General features: G+C 39.6%; 1 protein-coding gene across 4 annotated transcripts in view; it reads left to right on the top strand.

Annotated features, from left to right (window-relative positions):
• The window catches only part of LOC122564442 (solute carrier family 12 member 7), a 223,530-nt gene that overhangs the window by 150,116 nt on the left and 55,531 nt on the right, over nt 1–17,883 (top strand). For all 4 annotated transcript variants that reach the window (XR_015752843.1, XM_043719309.2, XM_043719307.2 and 1 more), the window contains exons 4-7: nt 9,397–9,543; nt 10,903–10,957; nt 14,007–14,137; nt 16,499–16,740. Coding sequence is in view for 3 of the 4 variants with exons in the window: in XM_043719309.2 (XP_043575244.2) it covers nt 9,397–9,543; nt 10,903–10,957; nt 14,007–14,137; nt 16,499–16,740 (575 nt within the window). In the remaining variant the exon portion in view is untranslated. The remainder of the gene's footprint in view (nt 1–9,396; nt 9,544–10,902; nt 10,958–14,006; nt 14,138–16,498; nt 16,741–17,883) is intronic.

The following is a 17,883-nucleotide window of genomic DNA, read 5'->3' as shown; positions in this document are numbered from 1 at the left end:
ATGCTTTTGGTGGTGCAGTAGCAGTTCTAATGTAGAGAAAACTTAAGTAATTTATGTACCAGCAAGGTTTCATGAGCAACAATGAAAAGAAACAACCAGGTAATTTATTTTACTGGTTTTGGTTGATAGATGTTAACCAGATTGCTGGGTAAAATATCAGTTTACTTTGAATGCTGCAAAGGGGTCTGAGCGGGCATTATTTGCCAGTGTGTTTGTGCCTACATCTAAGAAGTTGGATTCAACATAGTGGCCATGAGGAAGGCAAGATCACAAACTGTCTTCAAGCTTGGGCCTCTTTGTAAACTCTGTCTATTGAAAGTTTTATAGGTATTTATAGTGTTAATTTCTTCAGTCAGAGGGGTATTAATCTGTGGAACTCATTGTCACAGAGGGCTGTGGAGGCCTAGTCATTGAGCATATTTAAGACAGAAGTTTTTGATTAGTAGAGTACAAGGGTTATGGGGAGATGGCAGGCGAATGGGATTGAGAAACATATCAGCTATGATCAAATGTGGAGCAGACGCACTGGGGCTGAATGGCCTAATTTTGCTCCTATCTGTTATAGTCTTGTGGTCTACTGGATAAACTGAGACGTAGACTGTAATCTTTAATGTTGTATTTTTGGAAGAATGTTCTCCACATGTGCTTCTCTTTATCTGTTATTCCTCTCTGGTATCCCTTTTCGAACACCAGGTGGGGAGCATCTCCGTGCCAGCGACGCAAGTTAGCTCTAGGGTACTAAAAGTCCTTATATAACAGACTGAAGCTTTGACTTTTAACAATTCACCGAACAACAGGCTGCTTTAACAATGCATCATGCCATTTGTGCTGCACTGAAGTGGCAGTCTACACTGCTCAAATTGTGGGGCTCAAATCCACAACATTCAGATGCAGAGGCATTTCTGCTCCCACTGTTATGTTGCCTGATGCCTTATGATTCATCTCTATTTAGCATTGTGGAATAAAAATGGCATCTTAACGTGAGCTAAATTGTAATTAGGAAGATTTGTGTAGAATCTCTGCTTCCTGTGATTAAATAATTCATCCTGTAGTTTTGCAGTTGGAAGCTGCCATTTAAGCAGTTTACCACCACCCCTTTTGAGAGAACCTAGGGATGGGCAATCTCTACTAGCCCAGCTAATGATGCCCACTTGTCGTGAATTAATTAAAAAAAACAAGTTGTAGCCATATTAACCAACAGTCAATCACCACGGTTCATAGGAAAAGATCTGCAGCAATGCAGTTAAAACAAATTATCACCCAAGTTGATGTGAGTATTACAGTGCCTGATGTATTCCTGGCTGTTAACTCTGTTATTCAGAGCGCTTTCTATCTTGAGTACGATATTACTTCCTGAAGTCTGAGATGAGTGGAAGCTCAGTGTAACACCAGTTTTAATAACTTGCTGTTATCTAATTAGTACAGTGGATCAGTTATCGCAGTAAAACTTCACAATGTTAAGAGATTTGAACTGCAATTTGAGGTTAAGGCATGTCCTGCAGTAATCAGTTAGCTCATGTGATACATTGCAAAGTCTAATGCAAAAAAACTACTGTTCCTGTCATTTTAAAATATGTTGCAATCATCTGACACTTCAGGCTGTGACTTTGTCCTGCATTTAATTGCATCATTTCTTGGAAATGGTTATGAACCTTATATAGCTTATTGTATCTGAATTTGTTTCTGCAAAGTTTAATGCCTTTATTTTTTGTTGGGATTTCCATGCTATTGCTACATATAGTGTTGTAGTATAAGATTAAAAAAGTAGGGGGATAAAAACAGGCTCACTTGAGTTTCTGAAATTTGTTCCCATGAGTTTTTTTAATCTTCATATTGTAGCTTTGAACATTGTTAGACTCTGCAAATTAGTGTTTGGTGCAGAATGTTAAAAATGGTCAACTATTTTGTAGGAAAAGTTCTTCTGATGTCTGATCTTCAATTTTATAACCTACACTGGTGATATTTTCTGTAGCTGTCCTGTTTTTAATGGAACATTCTTGAGGTTTGTCCCAGCCACTGCAGAGGCAGTAATAAATGCAAAATACAATGCAGATGCTGGAAGTCTGAACTAAACACATTGCTGGAGAAACTCTGTGGGTGCAGCAGTGTCTGTGGTGAGGGAAACCTACTTAATGTTTTGAATCCTTTTCAGGACTGGTTCTCAACCAGCAGTTCTGAAGAAGTGGGCTGGAGGGAGTCCAGAAGTTAAGTCAGACAAATGCACATCTTTGCACGTTGGACAATTTTTGATGATGCAAGCACAACTTGATAGAATTAGTATAATGAAACTCTGAGGCACCAGTGAGCACTAATGAAATGCACACTGACCACGTCTGAAGCAAGGGAATGAGAGCCATGGAGTGACTGAAAGGGAGTCAACATGGAGAGGAAACAGCAAAAATATAGAGGTTACAGCCTATGGTGGATGGAGCACTGAAGGAGAGGAGGTTTGGAAGGAATGTGTGGTTCGGAACCAAAGATGAAAGAAAATTGGTCTAGAATCCCAATTGGAGGACTTATTACTGCAGAAAAATGTAGACCAAAATCAAAGAATGTAGAACATAATCCAAGACCCCTCCCACCCCAGTTATACTCTCTTCCACCCTTTTTCATCTGGTAGAAGATACAGAAGTTTGAAAACATGTACCAAATAGCTTCTTCCCTTTGTTATCAGACTTCTGAACAGACCTCTCATATGAGTTGATCTTTCCCTGGGCCTTCTCTGTAGCTGCAACACTATATTCTGCATTCTGTTCTGTTACCCTAACATACTTGTGTAAGGGATGATTGTTCTGGATAGCATGCAAAACAGTACTCACTGTATCTTGGTACATGTGACAATAATAAATCAAACCAAATCAAAATCAAATCAGGAGATGGAGGAATGGAAACCTTGGAGTCGCCACCATCTAACTGGCAAAAAGGGTCCAAGTCAGGGTCGATTTAATTTTTTTTAAAAAAAAGTTGCTCAGGAGGTCACTGGAGTTCATTAACATCATGCTATGTGCTTGCTGAATTTGATCCAGAAAACCATTCGTCTTTTTGTTGGTGCCTTTGTAATAATTTTGTGTTTTGCTTACATGAATATATTTTGCTTAACGTACAACACTTTTTACACAAATGGAACGACAGATAATAAATTAAATTTATTGTTGACAGAAGCAAATGGTACAAATCCTTAGCTGAACCTTATATTTATAGCAGTGCAATTTTTACTATTTACTTCAGATTTGACAATCAAGGTTAGTTTAAGGAAATCAACAAAGATGCAAGTGCTAAACCCTGGAACTAAATTCTATCTTTACCTCCTTTTTTATTTTTATCCCCTTCCCTCTATAATCTACATCAATCAAAATTAGTAAAACACTATTTGTTAGCATTGTTCTTTTTTTAATTAATGTTTTAAATTCAATCATGTACTTTGCACAAGATCTTGGAAGTCCAATTAAATGACATAATTGACTCTGCAGGAGAATGCTAAAATTACTGTGGTTCTGTTCGCCGAGCTGGAAGTTTCTGTTGCAAATGTTTCGTCCCCTGTCTAGGTGACATCCTCAGTGCTTGGGAGCCTCCTGTGAAGCGCTTCTGTGGTGTTTCCTCCGGCATTTATAGTGGCCTGTCCTTGCCGCTTCTGGTTGTCAGTTTCAGCTGTCCGCTGTAGTGGCCGGTATATTGGGTCCAGGTCTATGTGTTTGTTGATGGAGTTTGTGGATGAGTGCCAAGCTTCTAGGAATTCCCTGGCTGTTCTTTGTTTCGCTTGCCCTATAATGGTAGTGTTGTCCCAGTCAAACTCATGTTGCTTGTCGTCTGCGTGTGTGGCTACTAGGGATAGCTGGTCGTGTCGTTTCGTGGCTAGTTGATGTTCATGGATGCGGATCGTTAGCTGTCTTCCTGTTTGTCCTATATAGTGTTTTGTGCAGTCCTTGCATGGGATTTTGTACACTACATTAGTTTTGCTCATGCTGGGTATCGGGTTCTTAGTTTTGGTGAGTTGTTGTCTGAGAATGGCTGTTGGTTTGTGTGCTGTTATAAGTCCTAGTGGTCGCAGTAGTCTGGCTGTCATTTCAGAGATGTTCTTGACGTATGGTAGTGTGGCTAGTCCTTTGGGTTGCGGCATGTCCTCGTTCTGTTGTCTCTCCCTTAGGCATCTGTTGATGAAATTGCAAGGATATCCGTTTTTTGCGAATACATTGTATAGGTGTTCCTCTTCCTCTTTTTGCAGTTCTGGTGTGCTGCAGTGTGTTGTGGCCCTTTTGAACAGTGTCTTGATGCAACTTTGTTTGTGTGTATTGGAGTGGTTGCTTTCATAGTTCAGGACTTGGTCTGTGTGTGTGGCTTTCCGGTGTACCTTAGTGGTGAATTCTCCGTTTGGTGTTCTCTGTACCCTCACGTCTAGGAATGCAAAAAGAGGAAGAGGAACACCTATACAAGGTATTCGCAAAAAACGGATATCCTTGCAATTTCATCAACAGATGCCTAAGGGAGAGACAACAGAACGAGGACATGCCGCAACCCAAAGGACTAGCCACACTACCATACGTCAAGAACATCTCTGAAATGACAGCCAGACTACTGCGACCACTAGGACTTATAACAGCACACAAACCAACAGCCACTCTCGGACAACAACTCACCAAAACTAAGGACCCGATACCCAGCATGAGCAAAACTAACGTAGTGTACAAAATCCCATGCAAGGACTGCACAAAACACTATATAGGACAAACAGGAAGACAGCGAACAATCCGCATCCACGAACCGACACGACCAGCTATCCCTAGTAGCCATACACGCAGACGACAAGCAACATGAATTTGACTGGGACAACACTACCATTATAGGGCAAGCGAAACAAAGAACAGCCAAGGAATTCCTAGAAGCTTGACACTCATCCACAAACTCCATCAACAAACACATAGACCTGGACCCAACATACCAGCCACTACAGCAGACAGCTGAAACTGACAACCGGAAGCGGCAAGGACAGGCCACTATAAATGCCGGAGGAAACACCACAGACACGCTTCACAGGAGGCTCCCAAGCACTGAGGATGTCACCTAGACAGGGGACGAAACGTTTGCAACAAAAACTTCCAGCTCGGCGAACAGAACCACAGCAACGAGCACCCGAGCTACAAATCTTCTCACAAACTTTGAATGCTAAAATTAGTTTTAAAATTGTCCTCAAAATGGAGGTAGTAGAAAGACAATATTGGTAAAGGGTCAAATTTAATCAAACTGAAGCATTCCAGAAACTAAGAATTGCATGATTCAGAACATAATCCACTAACACTACATGTCTGTTGTATCATTGAGGGCAATATAAAAGATGTCCTGTTTTTGTCTGTTTTTTTTTTTGTGCTAAAATATTTGGTCCTTAGTGCAGTTCTCATTCATTTGGGCATTTTTCTGTTCTGCGTGCATGTATGGAATGAGCTGCCAGACAAAGTGGTGGAGGCTGGTAGAATTGCAACATTTAAAAGGCATTTGGATGAGTAAATGAATAGGAAGGGTTTAGAGGGAAATGGTTGAGATATCTGGTCGGCATCCAGAAGTTGGACCGAAGGATCTGTTTCTGTGATGTACATCTCTATGACTCTCAGCTGTGTAAAATTTATTGTCTAATATTTCTGTAACATCAGTGCATTGCCTGACAAAATTAAACAAATTACAGAAGTTAAAATTGTACAGTAAAATGAGTAATAGTATGCATTTACTGAGAGTCAAAGAAGTCATATTGCACAGAGCTGTTCTAAAGCTCAGCTATCAGTTCAGATAGAGAAGTTCCCCAGAACAGATGTGCTTGCTTTGGCAGCACATACACTAAAATTGAAATGGCACTGAAAATATTAGCATGGCACATTTGTGATGTATTTGTTAAAAAGTGTCTTGAAGCACAGTGGTTATATTCCAAACTCTGAATCAGAAAGTCAAGTCTCATGTGCTATGGAGGTATGTCATAATGTGTCCAAACAAAAGGGATTTTTTTTTTTTTGAAACCCAGAATAGAGGATCAAAGATATTAGCATAGTGCCTCCAGACGAAGGTTCATTACTGTAAGTCTAGGAATGTTATCCCTATCAGAGTGAAAGGGAAGAGCCTTTTTATGCCAGCTCAATGTTAATGCTATAGAAGTTCTGGAAATATCACTCGTTACACAGGTGTCCACTTTTTATCAGTTTGATAAATTGACTATGTAATAGCATTAACTGGTCAGCTGTCAGTGAAATCTCTAAACTCAATTGCAAGTTTATTTCAATCATACATTACAACCAGAGATTTCAACCATATGTTTACCAGCAAATAGTTGATGCTGAACTGTAACAGTAAATAGTATCTTTGTTTACTTATTACTCTTCGTGTTACTAACTAAAATCCAATTCTAAGGTTCACTAACAATCATTCATTCATGTCTTTGCCATTTTCTTTGCTTTGGCTCAGTTGATAGTACTTGGCATTTGTCAGTAACGTGCAAATTTGAGCACTATTCCAGAGATTTGGAGGCATCAATTTAAAATGATTTGACAAAGGAACTAGATGCACCATAAAGAAAATATTTGCCTAACAATTAGTTAGGAGTTGAGATGTAAGAACTGATAAATTAGTAAAACAGATCAAAATATGGCACTTGATAAATATTTGATGGGGAAAAATGTATGCATGAGGTGTGTTAACTAACTTTTGAAGAGATGACTGAAGTGACATGGGAATACCTATGGATGTTACTTATATGGATTTCTAGAAGGTGTTTGCTGAAGTCCGCTAACGTCCCTCATGAGAAACAATTAGCTAAAGTTTAAGCACTTTTGCAAATCATTCACCTGGTTAGGAAATTGGTTGAGTGGAAGTGGGGAGGTAAAGTAGGGATAATGGGTATACATCTTGTCTCCTTCAAGAGTCTGTATCAAGGTCACAAGTGTTCGCTGTATTTATTAAAACGTTGCATAAGAGCCATGTATCCAAGTTAGCTGATAATCCATAGGCAGCATTGTAGATGTGTGGATGGAAATATAAAATTAGAACAGTCTATTAATGGCAGAATTATTTGGGCAACAAATAATTGCGTGGGCGGCACGGTGGCACAGTGGTTAGCACTGCTGCCTCACAGCGCCAGAGACCCGGGTTCAATTCCTGCCTCAGGTGACTGACTGTGTGGAGTTTGCACATTCTCCCTGTGCCTGCGTGGGTTTCCTCTGGGTGCTCCGGTTTCCTCCCACAGACCAGAAATGTGCAGCTTAGGTGAATTGGCCATGCTAAATTGCCCGTAGTGTTAGGAGAAGGGTTAAAAATGTAGGGGAATGGGTCTGGGTGGGTTGTGCTTCGGCGGGTCGGTGTGGACTTGTTGGGCCGAAGGGCCTGCTTCCACACTGTAAGTAATCTAAGTAAATCTAAATCTAAGTAAATATGAAGAGAGGATTTTAATGTAGACAAATGAGTTAATCAACAGAAATGAATATTTCCTAAATGGTGAAAAGCTGGAAGCAGGGGATTTCAAAGAAACGTGCAGATTCTTGTATACATCATTTAAAAATATCATTTCTAGAATAGAATATAATCAAAACCGAAGATGGTATGCCAGCCTTTGTATAGGAATAGCTCATAAGGAAGTAGAAGTTACGTTTCAGCTATAGTAAACCCTCCGAGACCATGTCTTGAAGTACTGACAGCACTTCTGTGCACTGTCCCTGAGGGAAGCATGTACTGGCTAAGGAGGAAATGCTGCATAGCTTTACCAGAATGGTTCCTGGATTTCAGGGTTAAAAAGGATTGTATTGAATGTAGAAGTTTGTATGACTCGATTGAAGTTACTCAGGTGAGCTTATAAAAAACATCATACTTCTGTTGATTTGGGAGTCCTGGATGAGGGACCAAGCTGTAAAAATTAAAGGTGAGCCTTTTAGGAGTGAAGTTAGGAAATATCCTGACAAGAAAGGGTGATGGGTGTTTGGAACACTTCCACAAATGGCAATTGGTGCAAGGTCATCCGTTAATTTAAAATTTGAGATTATCGCATATTTAAGGAGAAAATGTGCGTTTATATAGTGCTGTTCATGATGACAGAACATCCCAAAGCACGTTGCAGTCAGTGAAATACTTTAGAAGTGTATGTAAGAAATGCAGACACCATGTTTATTCACAGGAAGCTTCCACAAACCAGTATGATAACCAATAGATAATTTGATGTTGATAGGATGAATGTTGCCAAGAGACCAGAAATAAAGTATCTGTTCATTTCAGAAATAATACCTTGACATCTTTTGTATCCTCTTAAGAGGAGGGCAGTTGGGACCAGAGTTTTTTTTTTGACCTGATCCAAGGCATGATATATCTGACATTGTAGCTCACCTGAGTGCTGCAGCCTGGTGTTTCTGGAAGAAGATCTGATCCTCCTGATCTAACCATGCTAATCAATTGACCATGAGGAACCTTGTCGAACGCCTTACGGAAAGGCCTCGTTTCCTTCGTTGCTCTTCAACAGAGCTGGCATAGACTGTATGTGCAAATGGAGTTGTCCTGTGCTGTCCCATTTTATGTTGATAGAGGGCAACACTGCTGTGCAGTATTATGGGATGTTGACTATCATGTTCTAGAGCAGGACTTGTCCCTTCAGCCTGTTGGTAGAGCTGAGAGTGTTACTGAAGAGCTTAAGTGACAAAGCGTTATAAGACGGTATACCCATTTATTCCTATCCTCCAAACAGTAAATGATGTGAGTATTTGCCAGGAATTTAGAATCTCCGGGTATTTGCACATATTAACTAGGATCACACTCCCATTCAATAATGAGGGAGTGGTGCCTTGTGGGGTGTTGTCTTTAGATGAGATGTTAATACAAGGGTCCTTTAATTATATTGAGTGATGTAAAAGTTCCCATGGTGCTTCAGGAAGAAGAGCAGGGGTATTGTTCAGGTAGCTTGACTAATATTTGAGCTTTATCCAAGAGCTAAATCAGATGATCTGGTCATTTTTTTATTTCTCTCATTTGTAAGACTTTGCTGTGTGGAAATTGGCTGCTGTTTTTTGTATGATATTGACTTCAAACAACATGCATGTTGCCAGTGAAGGACTTTAGGATGTCGTGTGTGTGAAAATGACTTTATAAATGCAAGTCTATTTGTATTCATAATTTTTCAGTAATCTCAACAACATTGCAAGCAGAAATATAAAACAACCATGCTGCCTTAATAATCTTCACTCAGGCAGAAGTACAATGGGTTTTGTTTTGCTGTATTAAGATGTGAAATTTCAAATGTAAAGTATGCTATTTATTGACAATTGTAGCTTTGTTCAGTGTATACAATCAAGTACTGCCTGTTAGCAGTTTCTGTGTATTGATACCCATCATTGCCTTTACTTTGTCAAATGAAGATCTAATTCTGTCACTGCTGTCTTGCAGGCTCCTCAAATGGGCACGTTTATAGGAGTCTACCTGCCATGTCTACAGAATATTCTGGGAGTTATCTTGTTTCTGCGCTTGACATGGATTGTGGGAGCAGCAGGAATCTTCGGATCTTTTTGGATTGTCTTCATTTGCTGTGCTTGTGTAAGTTGAAAGCTGATGCGATCCAACTGCTAGCCTTCTCTAGGAAATTAACAGCTTTTGAGAATTAGAGTTCAAAGCAATGGTTTCCTTCAGAAATGGGATGTTATGAAAAGTTCAATACTTTGATTATCAGTGCCTTAAAAATCATGCAGGGAATATTTCTCACTGAGGGAATTTTTTTGAACAAACTTATCCATTCAATAAAATGCTTTCAGTGACTGTAGAGGGGACCATCTAAAAAGGACTGGTCTCTGAAGTTTGATCCTGGTGTTCAGACTAGTCAAAAATATGCTACAGATATGGGCTCAAATTCACTTAAATTAGCAATGGCAAACTGTTTTAAAAATGGATTTCACTATCAGTTTGAAATTTAGTGTAAACCTTGTTGTCCCAGGGTTACTAATTTAGGTCGTAAAACTTGTTATGCTGGACAAAGTTTGGGGTGTGAACCATACAAGTGCTGAATTGCTGGGGTATTAGTAAGTACAGAATGTCATTATAATTGTTCCTGGTACTGGATCCAACCATCCATTTGATATGGTTTGCTAATAATATTCATTATGGATTACAAATCTAACATAAAAGTTCAATTTTCAACTGGATACCAGATAGCTTGCTGCTTTGAATCAGTCCCATAAGAAACTCCGATCACAGTGGCTTGCTTGCTGGCACATACTGCAGCATCAAAAGCTAGTCATGTGCTGTTGTCCATTCTTAGCATAACACTCAATATGTTGAAAGCCTATGTAGCTATTTGAGTAGTGTAATAATAATTCCATAGTAGTTGACTTCAGTGCTATTTTAATAGGTACAGAAACTGGAATTAGCCCAACAAGGCCCCCTCACTTCCTGTAAGTAACGATCCAACAAAGCAATCCGTACTGACTTTTCAATTTTGGCACTCTGGTTTTTGAAGAAAGCTGTTAATTACCAAGAGATTTGGGACTGCGGTACGTGGGGAAAGATTCTTGGTTGGTCAATCCAGTCAAGGGCAATAGTGCATGAGAGTACCATCAATTTGCAAGACCTCTTTCAAGGACTGCTTGTTATCTGGACTGACACATTGCTGTTCCTTCGTAGTTAATAGTTCAAAATCCTGAAACTTCATATTTAATGGTTTTACAGGAATATTTTCTCAGTCTGTTGCAGTTAAATCGGCATCATCATTTCGACAATACCAAAAACATGGGCAATACATCTTGGTCTTTCCAGAAGTGGGCATGTTGTAACAATACGTCAAACTTAATTAACATTGTTGTATAAATAAACCATTTATTGGTAATTTCCTCCACTTGTTTGTCTGCTGTAAAACTTTCTGTACTGAGGCAGTGCTAACTTTCATTGGACTTTACTCCACAGACCTTGCTGACTGCAATATCGATGAGTGCCATTGCAACCAATGGTGTGGTGCCAGGTAATTGAAGCCTCTTTGTAAATTACTGTATTCCATGGAAAGCAGTTTATATTATCTGTTAGTACATCTCCCAAAGTATGGCTTGTTGGTTAATATTAATAGCCTATTAAATACAGACATGTTTAACCTCTGTCTTCTCATCTGGCTCCATCCACATCTGTTTTTTACTTCCAGCATTTAACTTCTCATACATTCTCTGGTAAACTTTAAACTGATCCATCATTTCATTGAAAACACCAGAGGACTACAACAGCATAATTATCATACAATTAATTCCCCCCAACCCCTCATTGCCACCAAATCTTTAAGTTGCACAGTGAAGCTATGGAATGCTTTTTTGCCCGAGCACATGTAACAAGATTGACAATGTTTTATACTGGAAGATCATCAAATATTACAGCACAAAAGGAAGCCACTCATCCTTTCATGCCTGTACAAGTTCTTTGAAAGTGTTCTCTTTCTAGTCTCATTCTCTTCTTCCTTACATCTATCAAATTTCTTCTTTTGCAGTGGATGTGAGCATAAGAGGTATAGATAGTAAGTTTGCAGATGACACCAAAATTGGAGGTGTAATGGACAGCGAAGAAGGTTACCTCCGATTACAATGGGATCTTGACCAGATGGGCCAGTTGGCTGAGGAGTGGCAGATGGAGTTTAATTTAGAGAAATGTGAGGTGCTGCATTTTGGGAAAGCAAATCTTAGCAGGACTTATACACCTTAATGGTAAGGTCCTAAAGAGCGTTGCCGAACAAAGAGACCTTGGAGTGCAGGTTCATAGCTCCTTGATAGTGGAGTCGCAGGTAGATAGGTTAGTGAAGAAGGCGTTTAGTATGCTTTCCTTTATTGGTCACAATATTGAGTACAGGAGTTGGGAGGTCATGTTGCAGCTGTACAGAACATTGGTTAGGCCACTTTTGGAATATTGCGTGCAATCCTGGTCTCCTTCCTATCGGAAGGATGTTGTGAAACTTGAAAGGGTCCAGAAAAGATTTGAGGATGTTGCCAGGGTTGGAGGATTTGAGCTAAAGGGAGAGGTTGAATAGGCTGGGGCTGTTTTCCTTGGAGTGTCGGAGGCTGAGAGGTGACCTTATAGAGGTTTACAAAATCATGAGGGGCATGGATAGGATAAATAGACAAAGTCTCTTCCCTGGGATGGGGGAGTCCAGAACTAGAGGGCATAGGTTTAGGGTGCGGGGGTAAAGATATGAAAGAGACCTAAGGGGCAATGTTTTCACGCAGAGGGTGATACGTGTATGGAATGAGCTGCCAGAGGAAGTGGTGGAGGCTAGTACAATTGCAACATTTAAAAGACATCTGGATGGGGACATGAATAGGAAGGGTTTGGAGGGGCAAGGGCCAGGTGCTGGCAGATGGGACTAGATTGGGTTGGGCTATCTGGTCGGCATGGACGAGTTGCACCGAAGGGTCTGTTTCCATGCTGTACATCTCTATGACTCCGACTCTATATCTGATACCATTTTCTTGTTTAACCAGAAATTGCTTTGGTATCTGGGAGACCTGTTCCATTAATTTTTCATCAAGAAATGCTCTCTGTTTTAATAATTGCGCATCAAATTATTCCTTCCCTTGCCGACTATGGTAAAATTCTAGGATCCTTGCCTCTGAATTGGAATTAGCTTTATTGTCATGTACTGACTGTGAAAAGTTTACAAGTCGCAATCTATGGCACTATGTTAGGTACCTGGGGACAGTTTCTTATGTACAATTTCTTATGGGAAAATAATCCAGTAATAAGTTAGGAAAATCCAGAGATAAGTGTTGAGAATAAGTCCTTCCAACCCTGACCCCGCTGGGCTTCACCTTGAGGCCAGAAGAGTTGGGAGTCCAAGTTTGCACTGAGACATGGAGTCCAGGTTGGCTTTCACCCTGGACATTGCCACCCAAGGATGGGAGGTGGAAAGAAAAAAATGTAGAAAGAGAGAGATAAGAAACAGAGGGAATGGACTAGCTCTGGTTCAGGAGTCCTATTCTACAGTCATCTTGTCAGAATGATGTGGATTCTTTCTATTGAAGAGTTAAACTTGCAATCTTGAGTGACGCCGTAATTCAGTACTGATGGACTGTTTCATTGCTGGAGATGCCATCTTTTGGATCTGATAATTTTGGCTTTGCCTACCCCATCAAAGAGACATAAGATCCCATGGCACTGTTTCAAAGTAAATATGGGAATTTTTCTCCAATGTCCTGGCCAGCATTTATTCCTATAATGTTACTAAACTAAATTTAACTGCCCTTGGTATTGCTGCTTGGCTGCTGGATTTCCTACTTAAATCAATGTTTGCACATCAAATATAATTCACTGGCTGTAAAGTACTTGGAAATCTTCAGCGGGTTTGATAGATGCTGTATAAATGCAAGTTTGTTATATCATTCTTTGATATCCTTACTGCAACCACAACTCTGGGCAGTTAACGGCCATGAACTGAACTTGGGGCAGCAATCAAATCAAACAACCTTAACTTGTGTTTTTACTTAGGGATTTGAAATAGCCTCGGCAGTAATTTTGGTGATATCTGTAGATGACCAAGCAACACATTAATATTTTCATAGGAGTACAAGCTTTTCTTTGTTTTCTATGTAGTGTATTTAGTCTCTTTCAGTGTCTCAGTGTTTTGCACCAAGTAAATTGTTTCTTCTGTTGTTTACTGCTAATATAAAGGGCACAATGAGCTTCCACAAATAACAATGAAGTAAACTGGGCCATTGCTCACATGCTCTGAGAAATTTCTTAGATGTTTCCATCACTTTGTCCAATGTGCAGCACAACGTTTGGTTACAAGCATGTATACAGGTTAGCCATGATACTGTGGCACAGAAATGGCAGTGCAATTTAGCAATTCTGTGGAAATTCCTATCCAAAATCTGGTATAAATCGTCAGTGGAGAGGTTGAGCACAATGTTAATCTGCTCTTGAACATTTTGTGCTAAAGTGTTTTTGTTTTTACTCTGCACTCTACTTCTGATCAGAATTGTTCTTTCCTCCTTTCACCATTATCATATAGTTATGTTCCTTATTTTCTCCCACAGCCGGAGGCTCCTATTACATGATTTCAAGGTCACTGGGCCCAGAGTTTGGAGGGGCTGTAGGCCTTTGCTTTTATCTGGGAACCACATTTGCTGGAGCTATGTACATCCTGGGAACGATTGAAATCCTTCTGGTGAGTTGCTGCACAGTTTAGGAACAGGGTTAAGTACAAAATATTTGTACTATCCCACTTCTTTCAAAGCTGTATAAAAGTTGGGGAAAAAAAATCCATTAACGCAAAAGTGGGGAGAAAAAAGTAGATCAGACTTGAGGTGGTTCCATTATTTAATCAGATAATGCCTGACCTCTACTTTAAATGTGCTGGAGTATGTTTTGAACTCTCTTAGTTTTTTGACTCAAGGTGAAAATGCCACAGTTCTTGCTAAAGCTGTTCAATTCAGCTTCGAAGGGCATCTTTTCTTGTTGGGTCATAGTTCCTTGGGTTAATGTCAGTTCTCTGGTACTTGATTTTTCTGTGTGTGTTAAAACAGGGATTCTCTAAGTAGCACTGAGGACCAGAATCCCCAACTACGTTTTGCTGATTACTTAGCTGGGGCCTCCTGTCCTTGGTTTTGTTTTACTGCAGAAGATTTTTTTTAAACATGTTCAAAATGTTAAATGATTTCTGGTTCTTTTAAAGTCAAAAGCTTCCAAGTATACTTCTATCGCAATTAACATAGAGGCATGAAATTAGTATTTTAATGAAAGATAGGTTTCTCTGTAATTAAAAATGTAATGAAACTGCATTTTCCATAATTGAACAGTTCAAAGTCACACAAGCATTTGTGCTAATTATAAGGTTATTCATTGCGGAGAATGGGGGGAGAGGTGGTGGTGGGGAAATACTCCTAATTTTCCTCCCATGATTAATATAAAGAGAAAGCATGCTTGTTCCAATAATTTGCAGGCCAGTTTCCTGGCTTGTCCTTGTATCTTCTGTTAACTAGAGTATATCCAAAATATTCCACTCTTGTTATCCTAACTTCTTGATTCCCATTTGCCATTCATCCTTGTGTTCACTAATCTACATTGGTACTGAAGATCTATGACCCCTCAAGAGGGGCCTCTTGGTTCGAGATCAGTCAAAAGAATCGACAAATGTGGTCTGTTCAAAAGCAAGGGTAATTGAATTAAGGTACCTCGACACAATTCTATCCAGCAACACAGGTAAAGCTTCTGTGTTCTATAGTGAAGTTGCACAATTACATTTGAAAATTACACGTTATTTATATGTTTTTTTTAAGAAATAGTACAGCCTTAATTACAAGAAAGACCAATCACATACAATAAGGTGACATGATTTACAGCAAGTTAATCCAATGATATTTCCTGGAAAAGGGTTCTTAATTACAAGAGAAGTCCAATCAACTGTAATGATTGGATTAGATTACTTAGTGTGGAAACAGGCCCTTCGGCCCAACAAGTCCACACCAACCCTCCGATGAGCAACCCACCCAGATCCATTCCCCTACATTTACCCTTTCACCTAACACGAAGGGCAATTTAGCTTGGCTAATTCACCTAACCTGCACATTTTTGGACTGTGGGAGGAAACTGGAGCACCCAGAGGAAACCTGCGCAAACACTGGGAGAATATGCAAACTCCACACAGACAGTTGCCTGAGGCGGGAATTGGACCCGGGTCTCTGGCGCTGTGAGGCAGCCGTGCTAACCATTGTGCCACTGTAATATAGTGACATGATTGAATACAGGCTAATCCAATGAAATTCTTTTGGAAAAGATATCTTATTTACGTAAATTGTCATGCCATGTATCAGTTCAAGGTTAGTTCAAATGGTCAATTAATGTGTCAGTATTCATTTTATGAAAACTTTATTGTCCTCTTATCTTTGAATTTCAGCTTAATTCTGCAAATCAGCAGTACAGGTTCACAGGCCATTTTATAGTATTCTTTTAAATTGAGAAACCATTTTGTGGTAAATAAAAATCTATATATACTTGTTGCCTAAATTCAAATTTTAGATCCTCAGTACTATCTCAGCTTTAAACTTCACGGTAAATGTGTGGCCTTGTCCATTGTATATCTGTAGCTTCCCTCCATGCCTCTGGTCTCTTGCACATTCCTGAATTTCTTTGATTAATCCCATTGGTGGTTGCCTATGTTCTGGAAATTCCTCCCTCAAATTTTCTATCTCTCTTACCCACCTCCACTAGTTCTTCGGATATTTTCTAAATCCAAGGTTGCTTCACTTTGCTTAATATTGTCCTTCCAGCAAAGACAAATTTGGAATGGGCTGATACCTTTACCTTTAACAGTTGGATAACTAGGAGATACTTTTGAGACCACTTTTTTTAAAAAATAGTAATTAGTACCAATGGAAACATACCTGAAGTTGAACTTGTGTTCACATTTGCCGTGTGTGAGACAGATGTAGAAATTGTAGAGAGGTTGATGCCATTCTGTGTCTGTTACCAAAATACTATAAATCTGTAAATTATAGAATGTTGAGTTTATATACACACTTTCTTCCAGACCTACATTGTTCCAAGTGCGGCTATCTTCAAAGCAGATGATCCCAGCCAGGAAACCCAGACCATGCTGAATAACATGAGAGTTTATGGTACATGCACAATCACCTTGATGGCTACTGTGGTATTTGTCGGAGTCAAATACGTCAACAAACTGGCTCTGGTTTTCCTTGCCTGTGTTATCCTTTCCATCCTTGCCATCTATGCAGGGGTCATCAAAACTGCCTTCAGTCCACCTGATTTTCCGTAAGTACGTCCAAGCATCAGCCACTTCAAAGGAGCTGCTCCAAGCGCTCTTTGGAGAGAGCCTGGTCACTTTTGGAATGAAAAATAAGTTGAGCATTTTGAGATAGCACAGGATTAGAAGTAAAAAAAACTAATCTATTTTCTCTCGCATAAGATTAGATCATTCAGCATCTTGAACTTGAATGTCACTTAGATAAACACTGATCTGCATTTTGACCCTCCTTACTGAATAAACTTTCATTATCATTTACCTTAGCTCTGTAGCCTTACCTGACAAAAATCAGTCTTGAAGTTTCCAATTGAACTAGTGTCACCTGATTTCTGGCAATATGTTCCGATTTTCTGTTGTCCCTTGTGTGAAAACGTACCTTGTGTCATTGTGCCTGAATAACCTAGCTTTAATTTTAGGGTATTGTCCCTTTGTTCACAATACTTACACCAGAGGAAATAAGTTCTCTTTATCTACCCATAAATTGCTTTATCATGTTAAAACTCTTAATTTGATTATCCCTTGGTCATCTTTACAGAAATGCAAGCCTAGCATATGCAGTTCATCATAATTTAACCTTTTTTTTAGTTTTCTTGCCTCCTCAAGATGCTGGTTGATGCTGTGGTGCATATTTGCAGGTACTGAAAATTGGGCAAGGTATTGAACAATTTGCAGGATTCCAATGTCCACAGGACCGTTCCTCAGCATCTTCCCGAGAGGAGGGACAGAATGGGGAAGGTCGCAGACACAGATGTCAACTAGTTAATACGTCTGTCCTCTGTAAAATTAATCCATTTGTGTTTGGATTGGTCACTGACCTTTCTGTTTTTACTCAAATATATCACATTGCTTATCCAACATCCCACAAACAATTTTCTTTTTTTTTGTTAAATATTAGGAAGACTGATAGCCTTGTGGTAATCTTCACCTCACACTCCAATCCCTTGGCTATTGACCCTGTCCCTGGCAAACATTTGAAACTAAATCAGATTGTGTTTTGTCTTTTTTTTGGCAACCTTTCTGCCAAATCTAACCCAAAAATGACTTTGAAGAAAATTGAAGTTGGGAGAGATGTACGAGAGGCATCTGAATCAATATTGCCGTAAGTCACCATTAATAGGGCAGTTATGGATGTGGAACTAGAAAACTATTTC

Source organism: Chiloscyllium plagiosum, unplaced genomic scaffold, assembly GCF_037043375.1.
Source record: "Chiloscyllium plagiosum isolate Xiang-an unplaced genomic scaffold, Cpla_swu_hap1 HiC_scaffold_34, whole genome shotgun sequence".
Taxonomy (NCBI): domain Eukaryota; kingdom Metazoa; phylum Chordata; class Chondrichthyes; order Orectolobiformes; family Hemiscylliidae; genus Chiloscyllium; species Chiloscyllium plagiosum.
The sequence above is the reverse complement of the archived record's forward strand: the minus strand, read 5'-3'. Positions and strand labels throughout refer to the sequence as shown.